Raw genomic sequence first — 13,147 nt, 5'->3', positions numbered from 1 at the left:
TGAGCCTGAGTTTGTCTCGAGTGTTTCAGCAAGCACCGCTTGAATGTTAGAACCAAGCAGAACGTGGCAAGTTTCCAGCGTTAAGCAATTTGTCTGGCCGTACTGCAGGGTTATTCAAAACTCAGAATTGAAGAATTGGCTGTATTTCAATTGATATAAATTGGAATTGGCCACACATCACAGGAAGTTGAATTGGAATCTATCTATCTATCTATCTATCTATCTATCTATCTATCTATCTATCTATCTATCTATCTATCTATCTATCTATCTATCTATCTATCTATCTATCTATCTATCTATCTATCTATCTATCTATCTATCATCTGTCGTTCTATCCATTGTTCTAGCCATCATTCTATCTGTTGTTCTATCTCTCTATCGTTCTATCTATCGCTCTATCGTTCTTTCTATCTATCGTTCTGTCCAACATTCTGTCATTCTATCTATCATTCTATTGTTCTGTCATTTTATCTATCTGTCTCTCTGTCTGTATGTCATTCTGTTTATCGTTCTGTCCAAAGTTCTATTATTCTTTGTCGTTCAAACATTTGTTCTATTGCTTTTTCTTCTCGATCGTTCTGTCTACCTATTATTCATTCTGTTGTTCAATATATTGTTCTATCATTCGTTCGATAGTTCTATCTACCTATTATTGTATCTTTCATTGTATCAGTCCTTTCTATTGTCCACTCTGTGTGTGTTCTTTTTTGTTCGATCTGTTGTTCTATTAATCTATACCTTCAAACCTCAAAGCTTTTTAAGCTTAATTTCAAAACTTTTAAACAGACTTTTTCAAGCCAGCATTCAAACACAAAATTAGTCTTGGCATACTTTGGGTTTCTACAGCTCTATGAATTTCTTTGAATTTCAGTTCATTTTAATTGCATTAAAACTTCAATTGCAATTCTGAATTCTGTTTGCTACCAAGTCCAAGTTCAGTTTAAATGAGAATTTATGAAGAACTTTCTCTCTTCAATTCTAAGTGGTGCAATCCAATCAGAACATATTTAATATTTTTCTCATATGGAGAGAGAGATCAGATAAGGCTCTAACTTGCTTAGACCTTGTTTTCTTTAATCCGACACAACCATATATTTAAATATGCACCATACATGTGTCACGGTGGCTTTGTTGACCTGTTTGTATTTTTAACACAGTAATTTCCCGCCGGTGTCTGAGCTCAGGATCATCCATCACACAGGCACAGCTCTGCTGTGATTTACAGTTGTGCGGTTACCTTTGGCTGCCTTGGCCAAAAGTCAGCGTTAAGCTCCGACAACGAAGCTCATGTAAATGCAGTTGACTTGATGGAAACAAACTCTGGATTTGATTTGACGAACTAAAGGGTTGCTCTTGACAGCTCCAATTTATTGCTTAAGGTGAATGGCTGTCTGTGTTGATCAGTCAAAGCTTTTGATGCTGAAGCCAGAGCTTCCTCGCATGTTGAATGGATTACCTCTGTTTTGTTTTAGAGCGTAAGTCTCTCAGCCTTTGGGAAGGGGACTATTGCAATGGTGTGTAACTCCTTTAGGATCATTGTTCTCAACAAAATGGCCCCCCGGGGTATGTGACACTTTTCTCAAAGGCCTCTCATGAGGGGTTTAACGGGTTAACGGCAAACAAAAGAAACTGAGAACATGTAACTCAGCAGGGGGCCCTGTGGAAACTCCAGGCAGCCATAATCTCGACCCAGTCACTTCCTGTTTGCTTTACCCAGAATCAGGAGTCTGTCACAGGGCTGAATTCGAGTTGGCAGCCACATGTTGATTTTCAAGCATATTGATGTGCACTATTATGAGGATTTGACTTGATTGAACTACTTAATTACTTTTCGGTCTTTTTTTTGTGTTTAGAAGAGTTTGTTGTTCTACATAAATACTAAAGCAGATATGTTTCACAAAAGATGAATGCTAATTGATTTTTTTTTTTTTTGCCATTTAATTTCAAGGAATAGTTCACCCAAAATTTAAGACGTCTGTCAACTCTCATGTTGTTTCTTTCCTCAATTTAACATAAAAGAAGATATTTAGCAGAATTTGGGCACGAGGGCTGTCAAGTTAAGAAATATGAGGGGGAAAAAATACCATAAAAAGTAGTACTTAAGCTTGTGCATTATATTCTGTTATATTCTAAGTCTCCTGAAGCCATATGATAGGTTTGCACAGAGATGCACACTGAAACATGAATCATCTCATGAAACAATTTTCACTCTGAAAATGCTAGTAAACGTTACAAATAATTACAAAGGGAAATAGTTTAATTAAGCTTGAAAATTTGAAGAAGGAAAAACTGAAATAGTTTTTCGTGTAAAACACTTCAATAATCTGTTTTACTAAAAATAATTTGTCCAGTGTATATCATGTTTGTCTATATTAATGTATCTTGAAATGCCATATTTGAATGTATTTATAGAATAACAGTCTCCTCACACAAAGCTGTTGTATGGCTTCAAAAGACTTATGGGCCACTTTTATGGAGTTTTGATATCATATTTGAAGCTTGACATACTCCATTTACATGCACCGTGAAAAGAGCAGCTTTAATGTATATTGTAAAATATTTCCTTTGTGTTCTTTGGAAGAAGGAAAATCATATGGATTTTGAAACAACATATGACCCTTTTGTGCATAAAATGTTAATTTTAGATAGTGATGAGTTTAGATAACGTCTTATGTAGAAGTAATGCTGATTGGCTTGTGTGTTTGACCATCTCATTGACTTATTGTGAAAGTGCCACTAAGAATTCCTGATTTCCTATACACAAGCTTCTCTCACCTTCATAGGGCTTATTCAATGATTGTCAATGCTCTGTCAGTCTAATAATCAATAATCATACCATTTAGAGTGTCATGTTTGCAAATTCTGTTATTTATTAAAGAACTTAGTTTACTCTTTGTATGCAAATGAGCACTTAGTCTTACTGTCTTTGTTCAGCCAGAGGTGGCGATTTGTGTGTTGCACAAAAATGCAAAACAATTTTGCTTCAGCAATTTCCTGCACGGTGTAGGGGTGAATGATAATTATGCCTTTCCATATCATTCCTGCTGTGCCCTTCCAGCGTTCTGCTGAATCAGCAATGGATCAGGCAGCGGAAAATGCTGTGATTTTCATGCTTAACGCTTTTTATCATGGCTGCAGAGAAATGAACTTAAGAACAGGACAGGCTGTGCATGTGTGAGTCTGTATTGCACTACTGTCCATATAATTGTATAAATTTCACCCAGTTAAGTTTGTTTGTCAGGCTGCAGCTGAACATCTAGAGCTAGAGCTTTATTCTCTCAGTTTGTGAAAGCCTGAGATGATGTTAGAGATGTCAGGGAGCAAGACTCAATAAAACATCCTTTTCATGGTGATTTTAGAAGCATAGAATTTAATATATTCCACTTGATTGTGAAGTCTAGCTTTTTGCCGGCCTCTGTAATTGTAGATGATTGCCTCAAATGAGCCTTAAATGTGTATTTTGTCATTTTTTTTCTAAAAGCTTGAACGCATTTGAACAGTGTCTGAGATCTCCTGTCCATGTCTGCAGTGTGTTTTCTAAGACAACAAAAACCAGACCAAGAGAGAAATCAGAAGGAATGCGCCCAGAAAACACAAGAAGCAGACAGGCAGGTTAAAATGACCGCCTAATTCCCCAACGCTGTCACATTATGGAGTTGGAAACAATTATTAAGCCACAAGCAAACATTTTGTCATGATAACAAACATATACAGAATGCCACATTTGTTCAGAAGATTCAAGTGCGTTATTTATATAAAGTAGGGATGGAAATAAAATAAATAAAAAAATGCTGGAACGGAATGATTTTCAGAACATTTTGTTCTGTTATTGCTTCATAAACGATTGCATTCTTCTGAACAATGTGGACAAACACCATACTGATATAATCAGAATGTGTTTTCCATTCCGCTGATTATGAGTTAAAGTCAAGTCAATATTATTTGTATAGCGCTTTTAACAATGCAAATTGTGTCAAATCAGCTTTACATCGTCTTGATAGAAAGCTGGGTGGGTTTATATCAGCTTTACAGTATTTAGACGGGGAAATAGTTTGTCGAAATAGTGTCATTCTCCTCTGGCCAGACAAAATCAGCAGTTTAAATCTAGGCTAAAGTGGAGTCAGATTGTGCAAAGGACTCATCTGGTTCCTGTGGTCTTGTCCCGATGGCCGTCTTGGAGACAGGGTCTTCACTGGGGATCAGTCTCTGGGGCTCATCTAGGTGTCCTGGCTGTAGAGGTCATCTCTAGGTGCTGATCCACCATCTGATCTGGATACAGTCTGGATCTGGGTGGCTACGGTGACCTCGGAATAAGAAAGAAACAGATTAATATTAGCATAGATGCCATTCTTCTAACGATTTAACAAGTACATCAGGTGTTTTGGGAAGTGTTCACGGTTCCAGTTGACCTAATTAATGCAGCCTAACAATCCTTTAACGGATTTTAATTATAGAAATGCGATGGTGTATTATGTGTAAGACAGGTTAAAGAGATGGGTCTTTAATCTTAGATCTAGAGCCAGTGCAGTGTTGACAGAACCGGGCTAATGTGGTCATACTTCCTGGTTCTAGTAAGAACTCTAGCTGCTGCATTTTGAAGCAGCTGGAGTTTGTTTATTAAACGTGCAGAACAACCACCCAATAAAGCATTACAATAATCTAGCCTCGAGGTCATGAATGCATGAATTAATGTTTCTGCATTTGACATTGAGAGCACAGGTCGTAATTTAGATATATTTTTAAGATGGAAAAATACAGTTTTACAAATGCTAGAAACATGTTTTTCGAAGGAAAGATTATCAAAGCTTTAATAATTCTAATGACTCACTCACTGATTCAGTCTCAGTGCTTCTTGATTTATTCACATACAGTGCTGCTTGAAATTTTGTGAACCCCTTGCAGAAAATGTCAGTAATTAACAAAATAAGAGAGATCATACAAAATGCATGTTGTTTTTTATTTAGTACTGTCCTGAGTAAGATTTTTTACATAAAAGCATAAAAGATGTTTACATTTAGTCCACAAGACAAACAAATAGCTGCAATTATTAAAATAACCACATTCAAAAGTTTGGGAACCCTTGGTTCTTAATACTGTGTGTGGTTACCTGGATGATCCACGACTGTTTTTTGTTTTGCGATGGTTGTTCATGAGTCCCTTGTTTATTCTGAACAGTTAAACTGAGCACTATTCTTCAGAAAAATCCTCCAGGTCCTGCAGAATCTTCAGTTTTCCAGCATCTTTTGCATATTTGAACCCTTTCCAGCAGTAACTGTATGATTTTGAGATCCATCTTTGCACACTGAGGACAATTGAGGGACTCAAACACAACAAAAAAGGTTCAAAGATTCACTGATGCTCCAGAAGGAAACACGATGCATTGAGAGCAAACTTTTGAACAGAATGAAGATGTCCAAATTTTTATTATTTTGTAGAAATATAATTTTTTTTCCATTTAGTACTGCCCTTCAGAAGCTACAGAAGATACTTGCATGTTTCCCGGAAGACAAATTAAGTACAATTTACCTTTATCTTCAAATTCAAGAAGTTTTCACCCAAAAGTTTTCAAGTTATTGTTTGTATATTTGTCAGGAAAAAAAATGTTATATGCAATATCCTAATAAAATCCATTTAAATAAATTCAAGTACAGTCAGAAAGTGGGCAAAAACTCTCAAAGGTACAACTTTGTGCCTAATCTACCCCTAAATGGTCTTTATTTGTGTCTTAAGGTACTGATATCCATCCTTGAGGGGTAGGAAAGGTACGCTAGTGTAATATTTGAGGATACTGCTCCTGGGACATGCTAAAAGTACAGTTTTTGCACATTTTGTCAGAGAATGTTGAGTAATTAAGAAACGGACCCATTAATGGAATCAGAAACTGAAGCAGAATAATTAAATTCCTTACAGTTCTCATACTTAAAGAAAAGTTGTTCTCAGGACGTGCCAGATTAGCCAAGTCATCCTGACAGCCTCCTTTGTGTAAAAATCTCCATCTCTGTAGTTATAATGAACATGAAATCCTATTTGTGTCCAGTCCAGTGAGTTTCAGAAGAGTTGATGAGCTATGCTGAGATTCATTTTTCCCCCTGGTTCATTACCTGGGGGTCCTGAGAGTAGGCAAGACTAATTAAGCCTAAAGTCATTTGAATTCATTTTAATGGTCTTGGTCAATTAACATGCTGCTTTCTCAAGTCTTATTTAATGCCACTTTTATTGATCGCCTCCTGCGTTGTCACATGTAGAATACTTTTTACTCTGCCCAAGTTTAATATTCAGAAGTCTCGATGTATTGATTGATTCTTTGTGATGGTAAACAAGATCTATGTCTGCTTGTCGCTCACGGTTAGCGGGGTTTCGGTAATCGATGTGCTTTGTTCACGCATTACGTCATTTAATTAAAAGCCCTCTTAAGGTTTCTGAACATCTCTGAGACAAAGATTTTGTTATTGACCATAATTTAATAGAGAGCTCGGCCAAACCCTATCAGTATTTATTATATCTGATTTTTGAGAAGTTCCTGATGTACCTTGTGCACTGATGTCTCAATGAGTAACCTTTGCATCTCACTTTTAGATTTTAAGGTGATGAATCGCCATTCAGAGGGGAGTGGGAAAATTTTTGATTCGTCTTGCGTGATCTCTTCTTTTTGCAAATCCGCAAATTAGAAATTGGGTTGTGATTGGATAACCTGTCTGATTGTTATAAAGGCTGCCTAGCAACATACAGCAGTTATGATTTCTTAATCTTATGTAAAGACTTTATATTATGATTATTGATTAAAGTTTAAGCTTATACCCATAAATAAATTCATGAAATGACTTTTAGTTTAATCAATTTACTTGAACCGTTTTTTTCTGTGTGTTAAAATGCTCTGCTCCCATTGGCTGCCGGTGTGCTCTGCACCAGCTCTCTGCTTTCCTTTTCCCTGTCAACAGCCTTGTTTCTCAACCTGTCTCCACCCACCGGAGGCAGCTGCGGCCAATGAGCTTCACAGAAAAGGTGTCGGCATTTAATACGGACCCATCCAGCCGAACTGATTGGCAGTTGGGTCAAACAGTCATTTTCTTGGCTCGTTGCCTGGCAAACTCTGTAAGCGTTTAAGGGAAAGTAAAAAACATTGGCCTCTCTGTGCAGGGAAACCTGCACAAATCTCACTGCACAAAACCTATTTGTGCCTTCAACTTAGTTATTTTTTGTGTTGGCTCAATCTCCTGAGGGTCTAAAGCAAACTACTAACTGCATTGAGAGCAGCAGATCTGTTTGTCGTGTTTGGTTTAATCAGCCTTTGTGCCTGCAGATGCATTTCATTACATTCACACAAATCTGTTTGCAAATGCATCACCCCTGGTGTTTTTATCACGTTACATTTGATCAGATTTGGTGTAGGATTTAGTTTTCACTTAGAAATTGTAAGAAATTTGACAAATAATTACAAAGGAATCATGACATTTTTAAGTAAAAAGACTGAAATAGTATTTTCTTGTAAAATATACACCAACAATCCTTTACAGATTGATAAAAAATGTTATGGTATGCTTTAAAACTCATGCTCTTAGAGAACTTATATGTGCACATCTGTTTTAACATGCAGCGACTGCTTTTGTAGCTCGAGAATGATGGCGATGAAGAGCCGTTCTTGTCTTTAAAATGAACTATCTGCCTCTTGAACTCTTGAGCAGTGATGCACGTTTGCGATGGAGATTAACAATGCATGTCGAAATAATATTTGATATTTTACTTTCGGCAGTAATGACTCTGTTCGTAAATTTGGAGAGGTCATTGGTTTGAGGAGGGGTGTGCAGTGCAGATTAACGCCGTTCTGGTTTCTCATATCATATGTGGAAGATTAAAGTCAGACTATTCCCTCACCTTCACTGACATTGTTTATAGACTTGATGAATAATTGTCATTAAGAAGAAGAGCACCCAGTGTTGATTTTCCATAGCCATCTATTTCCTTCACCCCTGTGATCAACGCGTGCAGTTGGTTCGCCCCGCTGAAGGGACCGCATTATGACTGTTTCACATTACTGCGACGTCTGTCTGATTTTCCCCCCTGTCTGGTTTTCAGTGGTTCGATCTGTCTTGCGGGAAAACCTCTCTTTGCTCTGTTTTTTTTTTTTTTGCCGGTCTCAGTTGAACTTTGACCTCAACGTCCTGCTTCTCCAGATATGAAATGCCATTCTGTGAGGTGTCGAGACGGTGCTGATGTCTGGAAAAACTGTTTATAGATATAGTTCATCCAAAACTCTACTGTCATTCCAGACTTGGATGACTTTCTTTTTTTCCGTAGAATACAAAAGGAGAAATTTATCAGAATGTCCGAGCTGCATTTAATTGCAAACAATGAAAGTAGATGGGGGCCAGGAGCAGCTGTGGTCCCCATTCATTTTCATCATGGTATTTTGGGCATGTATCATGATAATACTGTGTTGTTGTTTTTTGTCATTCTTTGATGTACCAGTTCAAGCATTATTTAATGCATTAGGTATAATGAACTAACAATACATGTACAGCATTTATTAATCTTAATTATGGTTCATTTCTAAATATGCTAATAAATTTAACTTTGTAATTATAAATTAAAATAGTTATTGTATTATGAACAAATTAACAATAAAACTTGACAATTTGTTAACAGATAAAAATATATGAATTCACATTATGCTGGCTTAATAAATGCTGTAAAAACTAATGTTAACAAATTGAACCTTATTGTTAAGTGTTACTTAGAGTATCATGTAAATATCATGGTACATGAATTACAAAAAAATATATAACTAAGCTGCCACAATCAGCGTCGAAATGACACGCGACAGAAACGCCCTCCTCATGCGTGTTTTTTTTCAATCATGCATGGAGCTGACACAGCCTGGCTAAATGATGTGAGGAGAACACGCGTTTCGCTGCATAAATTCAATTCCTTCCCCTGTTGAATGCGGGCTGTGTTTGAGTGCTGTGGTGTGTCTGTCTGACTCAGGATGAGGGGAGTGTCTCGCACCCTGTGGCAGAATTTATTGGTGCTGCAAGTTCAGAGTGACGTGAAAATAGTTTATCCTTGCAGGCCTGCGTCTTCAGGGCATATATCAGCCTGCTGTGCACCATCAGGAAGCACATGCACAAACAGACCAGCCATTGTGTTATATAGTTTATGACACAGATTCTCTCTGTAGGTTAGTACGAGGAAGAAACTCAGACTCACAGATGTTCTGTGCATATTGATCGCTGTACAGAGGTTTGTTTAACAGATCAAGCTTGCATTGGCAGTGTTGTTGAAAGTGGCTCACAGTTCTTTTTACGTTTAAAAGATTCAGCATTTGTACCTTTTATCCTTGAAGTCTCTTTACTGTCTTTAAATAATGCAATGGTATTATTTATAACCAATGACGATAGCAACTTTTATTAATAAAATCAGTCAAATTATAATGTAAAATACAAAAGACGTACTAACAACTGTACTAACAACAAAAGAATATTAATATTCTGTGGAACTGATATTTATCTCCATATATTGTACATCACTAGCTTTTACACATATGTATATCAGTGTGTGTGTGTATTAATTATATACTTATAATTTATATGTGACCCTGAACTGCAAGTCATTTTATGTACAAAAAAGAATTACATTCTGCCTTTAATTTATTCTATAAATTGAGATTCAATTTGCAGATAAGGACAAGATTTAGATATGATCTTTTCCCCAGTTCATTCTTCTTGTGTGCTCAGGGCCACACCAGTATATACTCACATGCATCAACTTGAACAGATCATCTCTTGTGGTTTGATGCAGATCTGCTGACTGTTTGTCTGCTGTCAGAGTATGTTGGGAAATTCATCCATCCAGGAACAAGGGCGGATGAGTTCAGGGTGATCAAATCCAAACATCTAGTGTTATGAACGGGACTGTAGGCGACTCTGGGTCGTGTGTATTTATGTGTGGGAATTTTTGTCTTGGTCGCATTGCTGCTCTGGACAGAGAGATCATCAGGATGTCATATTTTGTGTTCAGTTCAGCGAGATGCTTCTCTTAAGTACGCTTGTGTGTTCTAGAAAAGATTCAAAAGAGCCGTGACATGGCCTGTAACCGAATTAGTTCCAGCAGGTCTGATTTCTAATCTAGAGTTCTTGACGTTTATGGTGAAGCTTAATGTGGCCCCATAAAGTATTCAGACATTTAAGCCACACAAAATGCCTGAATGTCATTCCATTACATACGTATTCTCAAGCCAAGTTGCATTTGCAAACAATTGATGGAAAAACCATTTCAGAGACCTTTTTTTTTTTCCTGAGACATTTTGCTCCATCATTTACAGTATTTAGGGTTTTTGCCACTATTGTTTTAGAATTTAAAACCTGTCTTTCTTTAAAATAAACATTAGGCTAGTTGGTTTATTAAAATTATTAAGTGTTCAAATACTTTTGGAAAATCAAGCAACATTGCACAAAATTCAGAACTGAAGTATCTATCTATCGTCTGGCTGGCTGTCGTTCTAATGATTGATTTGTTCTATTTTTCTTTCTGTTTGTAAGGTCTATAAACTTTTCAATTTCAAACTTTTAAACAAGACTTTGTCAAGCTAACCATGTTTTTGGTTGTCTTGACAAACTTTGCATTTCTTGTTAAAATTGGTAACACTTTAGTATAGGGACCAATTCTCACTATTAACTAGTTGTTCATTAGCATGCCTATTAATAACATATTGCCTGTTTATTAGTACTTATAAAGCACATATTCTAGATGACCACGTTCTACATCCTTAATCCTACCCAATACCTAAACTTAACAACTACCTTACTAACTATTAATAAACAGAAAATTAGTAGTTGATTGAGGCAAAAGTCGTAGTTAATGGTTTGTTAATGGCGGGAATAGGACCTTAAAATAAAGTGTGACCTAAAAATGGCCTCAATTGAAATGCAGGGATTCTAATTTAATTCAAATGATCTTGATCTTATTCCGTAGTAAAATTATAGTTACATTTCCCCTGTTAACTGTAGTTACTTCCTCTTGTTGTTTGGCTCTCACTTCATTTTAACGCTGAGGCTGTAAAGATTGTATACAGAGGTCATTTGTGATCTCATGTGCGCTGCTTTAACAAGATGCAGGAAATGCCCACATGTGCGCCCCGTTGTCTGCTATCACACTTTATAAAGCCCTATAGTGGGAAACTTCATCAGCCCACTACAATCTACAAACTACAATCATGACTCACGGATTGATGATGAATCGCTGTCTGTGTGTTTGAAATAAAGCTTCACTGACTCACTCCATTCACACGCACAGGCAACGGAAGACGCACAGTCCGACGGGGCGTTTTTTCTCAACAACCGTCTGCAAGCGAATGCGCTCTTCGCTGCATTCCAGTACAGCTTCGCTCGTGAATTACGCCAAAAGCATCGTTAAAAGATGTTTCCTCTTATCTTCTGAGTGACTTAGCATCATTGTTTGAATTCAGCTGATTTCTATGTCCTGTTGTCCTTACGATGGGCATCGTGCCAGGTAGAGGTTGCCATGACTCCCAACGCCACCTCTTTTCAGCCCTCCCTGGAAGATGGCATTTTATTCGTGGAATGCTCGGCGAAAGGGTTGTATTTTAGACAAAAGATGTCTACTCAACATCAGCTGAATGCTTCTGGGCTCGAGCAGCATCATGTGACCCACTGGTGAAGGTTTTGTGAAGGTGCCAGAACAGAAAAGAAACTTGGAAAGCGATGCTAGTGAGAGTTCTTTCCCTTTTTTTCCCCTCTCTTGTCTTTTCCTTGCTGAGAAAATGGCGGACTACAGACTTTCTTATTTAGCTAAAGTATTTTAGTGGCACTTATATGTCAGTCCCCTGTGTTCATTTTGAATCTCACAGGTTGTTTTAGTAGGCGTAAAATTGGAGCTCAAACTGTTTCCGAAACTCTAAAACAAGTCATGATTCAGTGAATGAATGGGTGCAAAAACCGCCGGCCACTTTGAAATGTTGTACCGTGAGTTGAACATTTACATCCGATGAACATCAGCAAGCAGGTGAGACAGTGAGAGGACAGCAGCTGTTTGTGAAATGCTCATTTTTCCCGCCTCGACAGCTTGTGTGTTTCTTTTAAAACCGTCGTGTTCTTGTCTAAGCTCACTCTGTTCTCGCAGACAGTCATGCATGGCGTTCTCTGGCAGGGATGTGGTCGAACAAGCTGTTTCCGCCAAACTTTTCAGTATTTTCCAGCTAGAGTGTTTGTGTAGCCTTATAATAATTAACCATTTGATTCAAGTGAAGCATTTTTTACCATTTTATTTAAGATCCTTTGTGTTGAACTTTTGTTCAGTCGGTGTATCTATCCTTATTTACTTTCATAACACATGGCCCTGGTCTTATTCTACTTTATTTACACAACTACACATTATTCTAAGGAAGAATGTTTGCCTTTGTAATCATTTATCAAAATGTAATAACTTGCTCCGCCTCTGAAACGACTTTCCATTTCAGATGACATCATCAAGGCCTCTTATTTTTCAGTTCTTCCCCTACAACCACCTGTCATGTAGAAACACTTTTCTTCATCCAGTCCATTCTTGCTGGATTAAATAAAGTCCCTGTGTATCTTTTTTCTCATTTAATATCCTATTTGACTCTATATGTTATATTATGGAAGTAAAATGAACTGCGAATGGCATTTAATAAAAAAAAATTCTACACACAACTGAATTGCATTACTCTATGTATTTGCTATAGACATTTAACTGTGAACGTGTTTCCTGAGGTTGTGATTTCTTTCTCTTCACAGCGCAGAGATCAGGAGCAGATATGGATACATCTCCACTGAAACTCGACCAGGTCAGTGGAAGATGTTTTTGTCTTTCTCCTCCTTTCTATATTTACAGTGACTCCATGACTGTGTTTTGTTCATGTAGGGAGGAATGTTTTTGTGGTTTATCTGATCTGATAGCTCATCCACAAAGACTCGGAGACATGAGTATGACCTGGGATTGGGTTTCATATGAAGCTCTGACCACTTGTCACAAACCCGTAGATCCGATCTTGTGGCGTAATCTGCAACCCAAGCTCGATTCTGTGGGTCTCTGTCACTGTGGTGAACTCAACGCACTCTTTGAACTGACTACAGCAGTGGTTCTCAAACTTTTTTTAGGTGGTGGGCCA

The 13,147-nt window shown here is 37.4% G+C and overlaps 1 protein-coding gene across 1 annotated transcript in view; it reads left to right on the top strand.

Annotated features, from left to right (window-relative positions):
* The window catches only part of LOC306863802 (uncharacterized protein), a gene marked incomplete at its 5' end in the record, with an annotated part of 51,422 nt that overhangs the window by 20,743 nt on the left and 17,532 nt on the right, over positions 1-13,147 (top strand). The window contains one exon of the mRNA XM_079407353.1: positions 12,774-12,823. Within this exon, the coding sequence (XP_079263479.1) occupies positions 12,774-12,823 (50 nt within the window). The remainder of the gene's footprint in view (positions 1-12,773; positions 12,824-13,147) is intronic.

Source organism: Barbus barbus, assembly GCF_936440315.1.
Source record: "Barbus barbus genome assembly, chromosome: 45".
NCBI lineage: Eukaryota > Metazoa > Chordata > Actinopteri > Cypriniformes > Cyprinidae > Barbus > Barbus barbus.
Note: the sequence above shows the minus strand (reverse complement) of the source record. Positions and strands in the feature narration are given on the sequence as shown.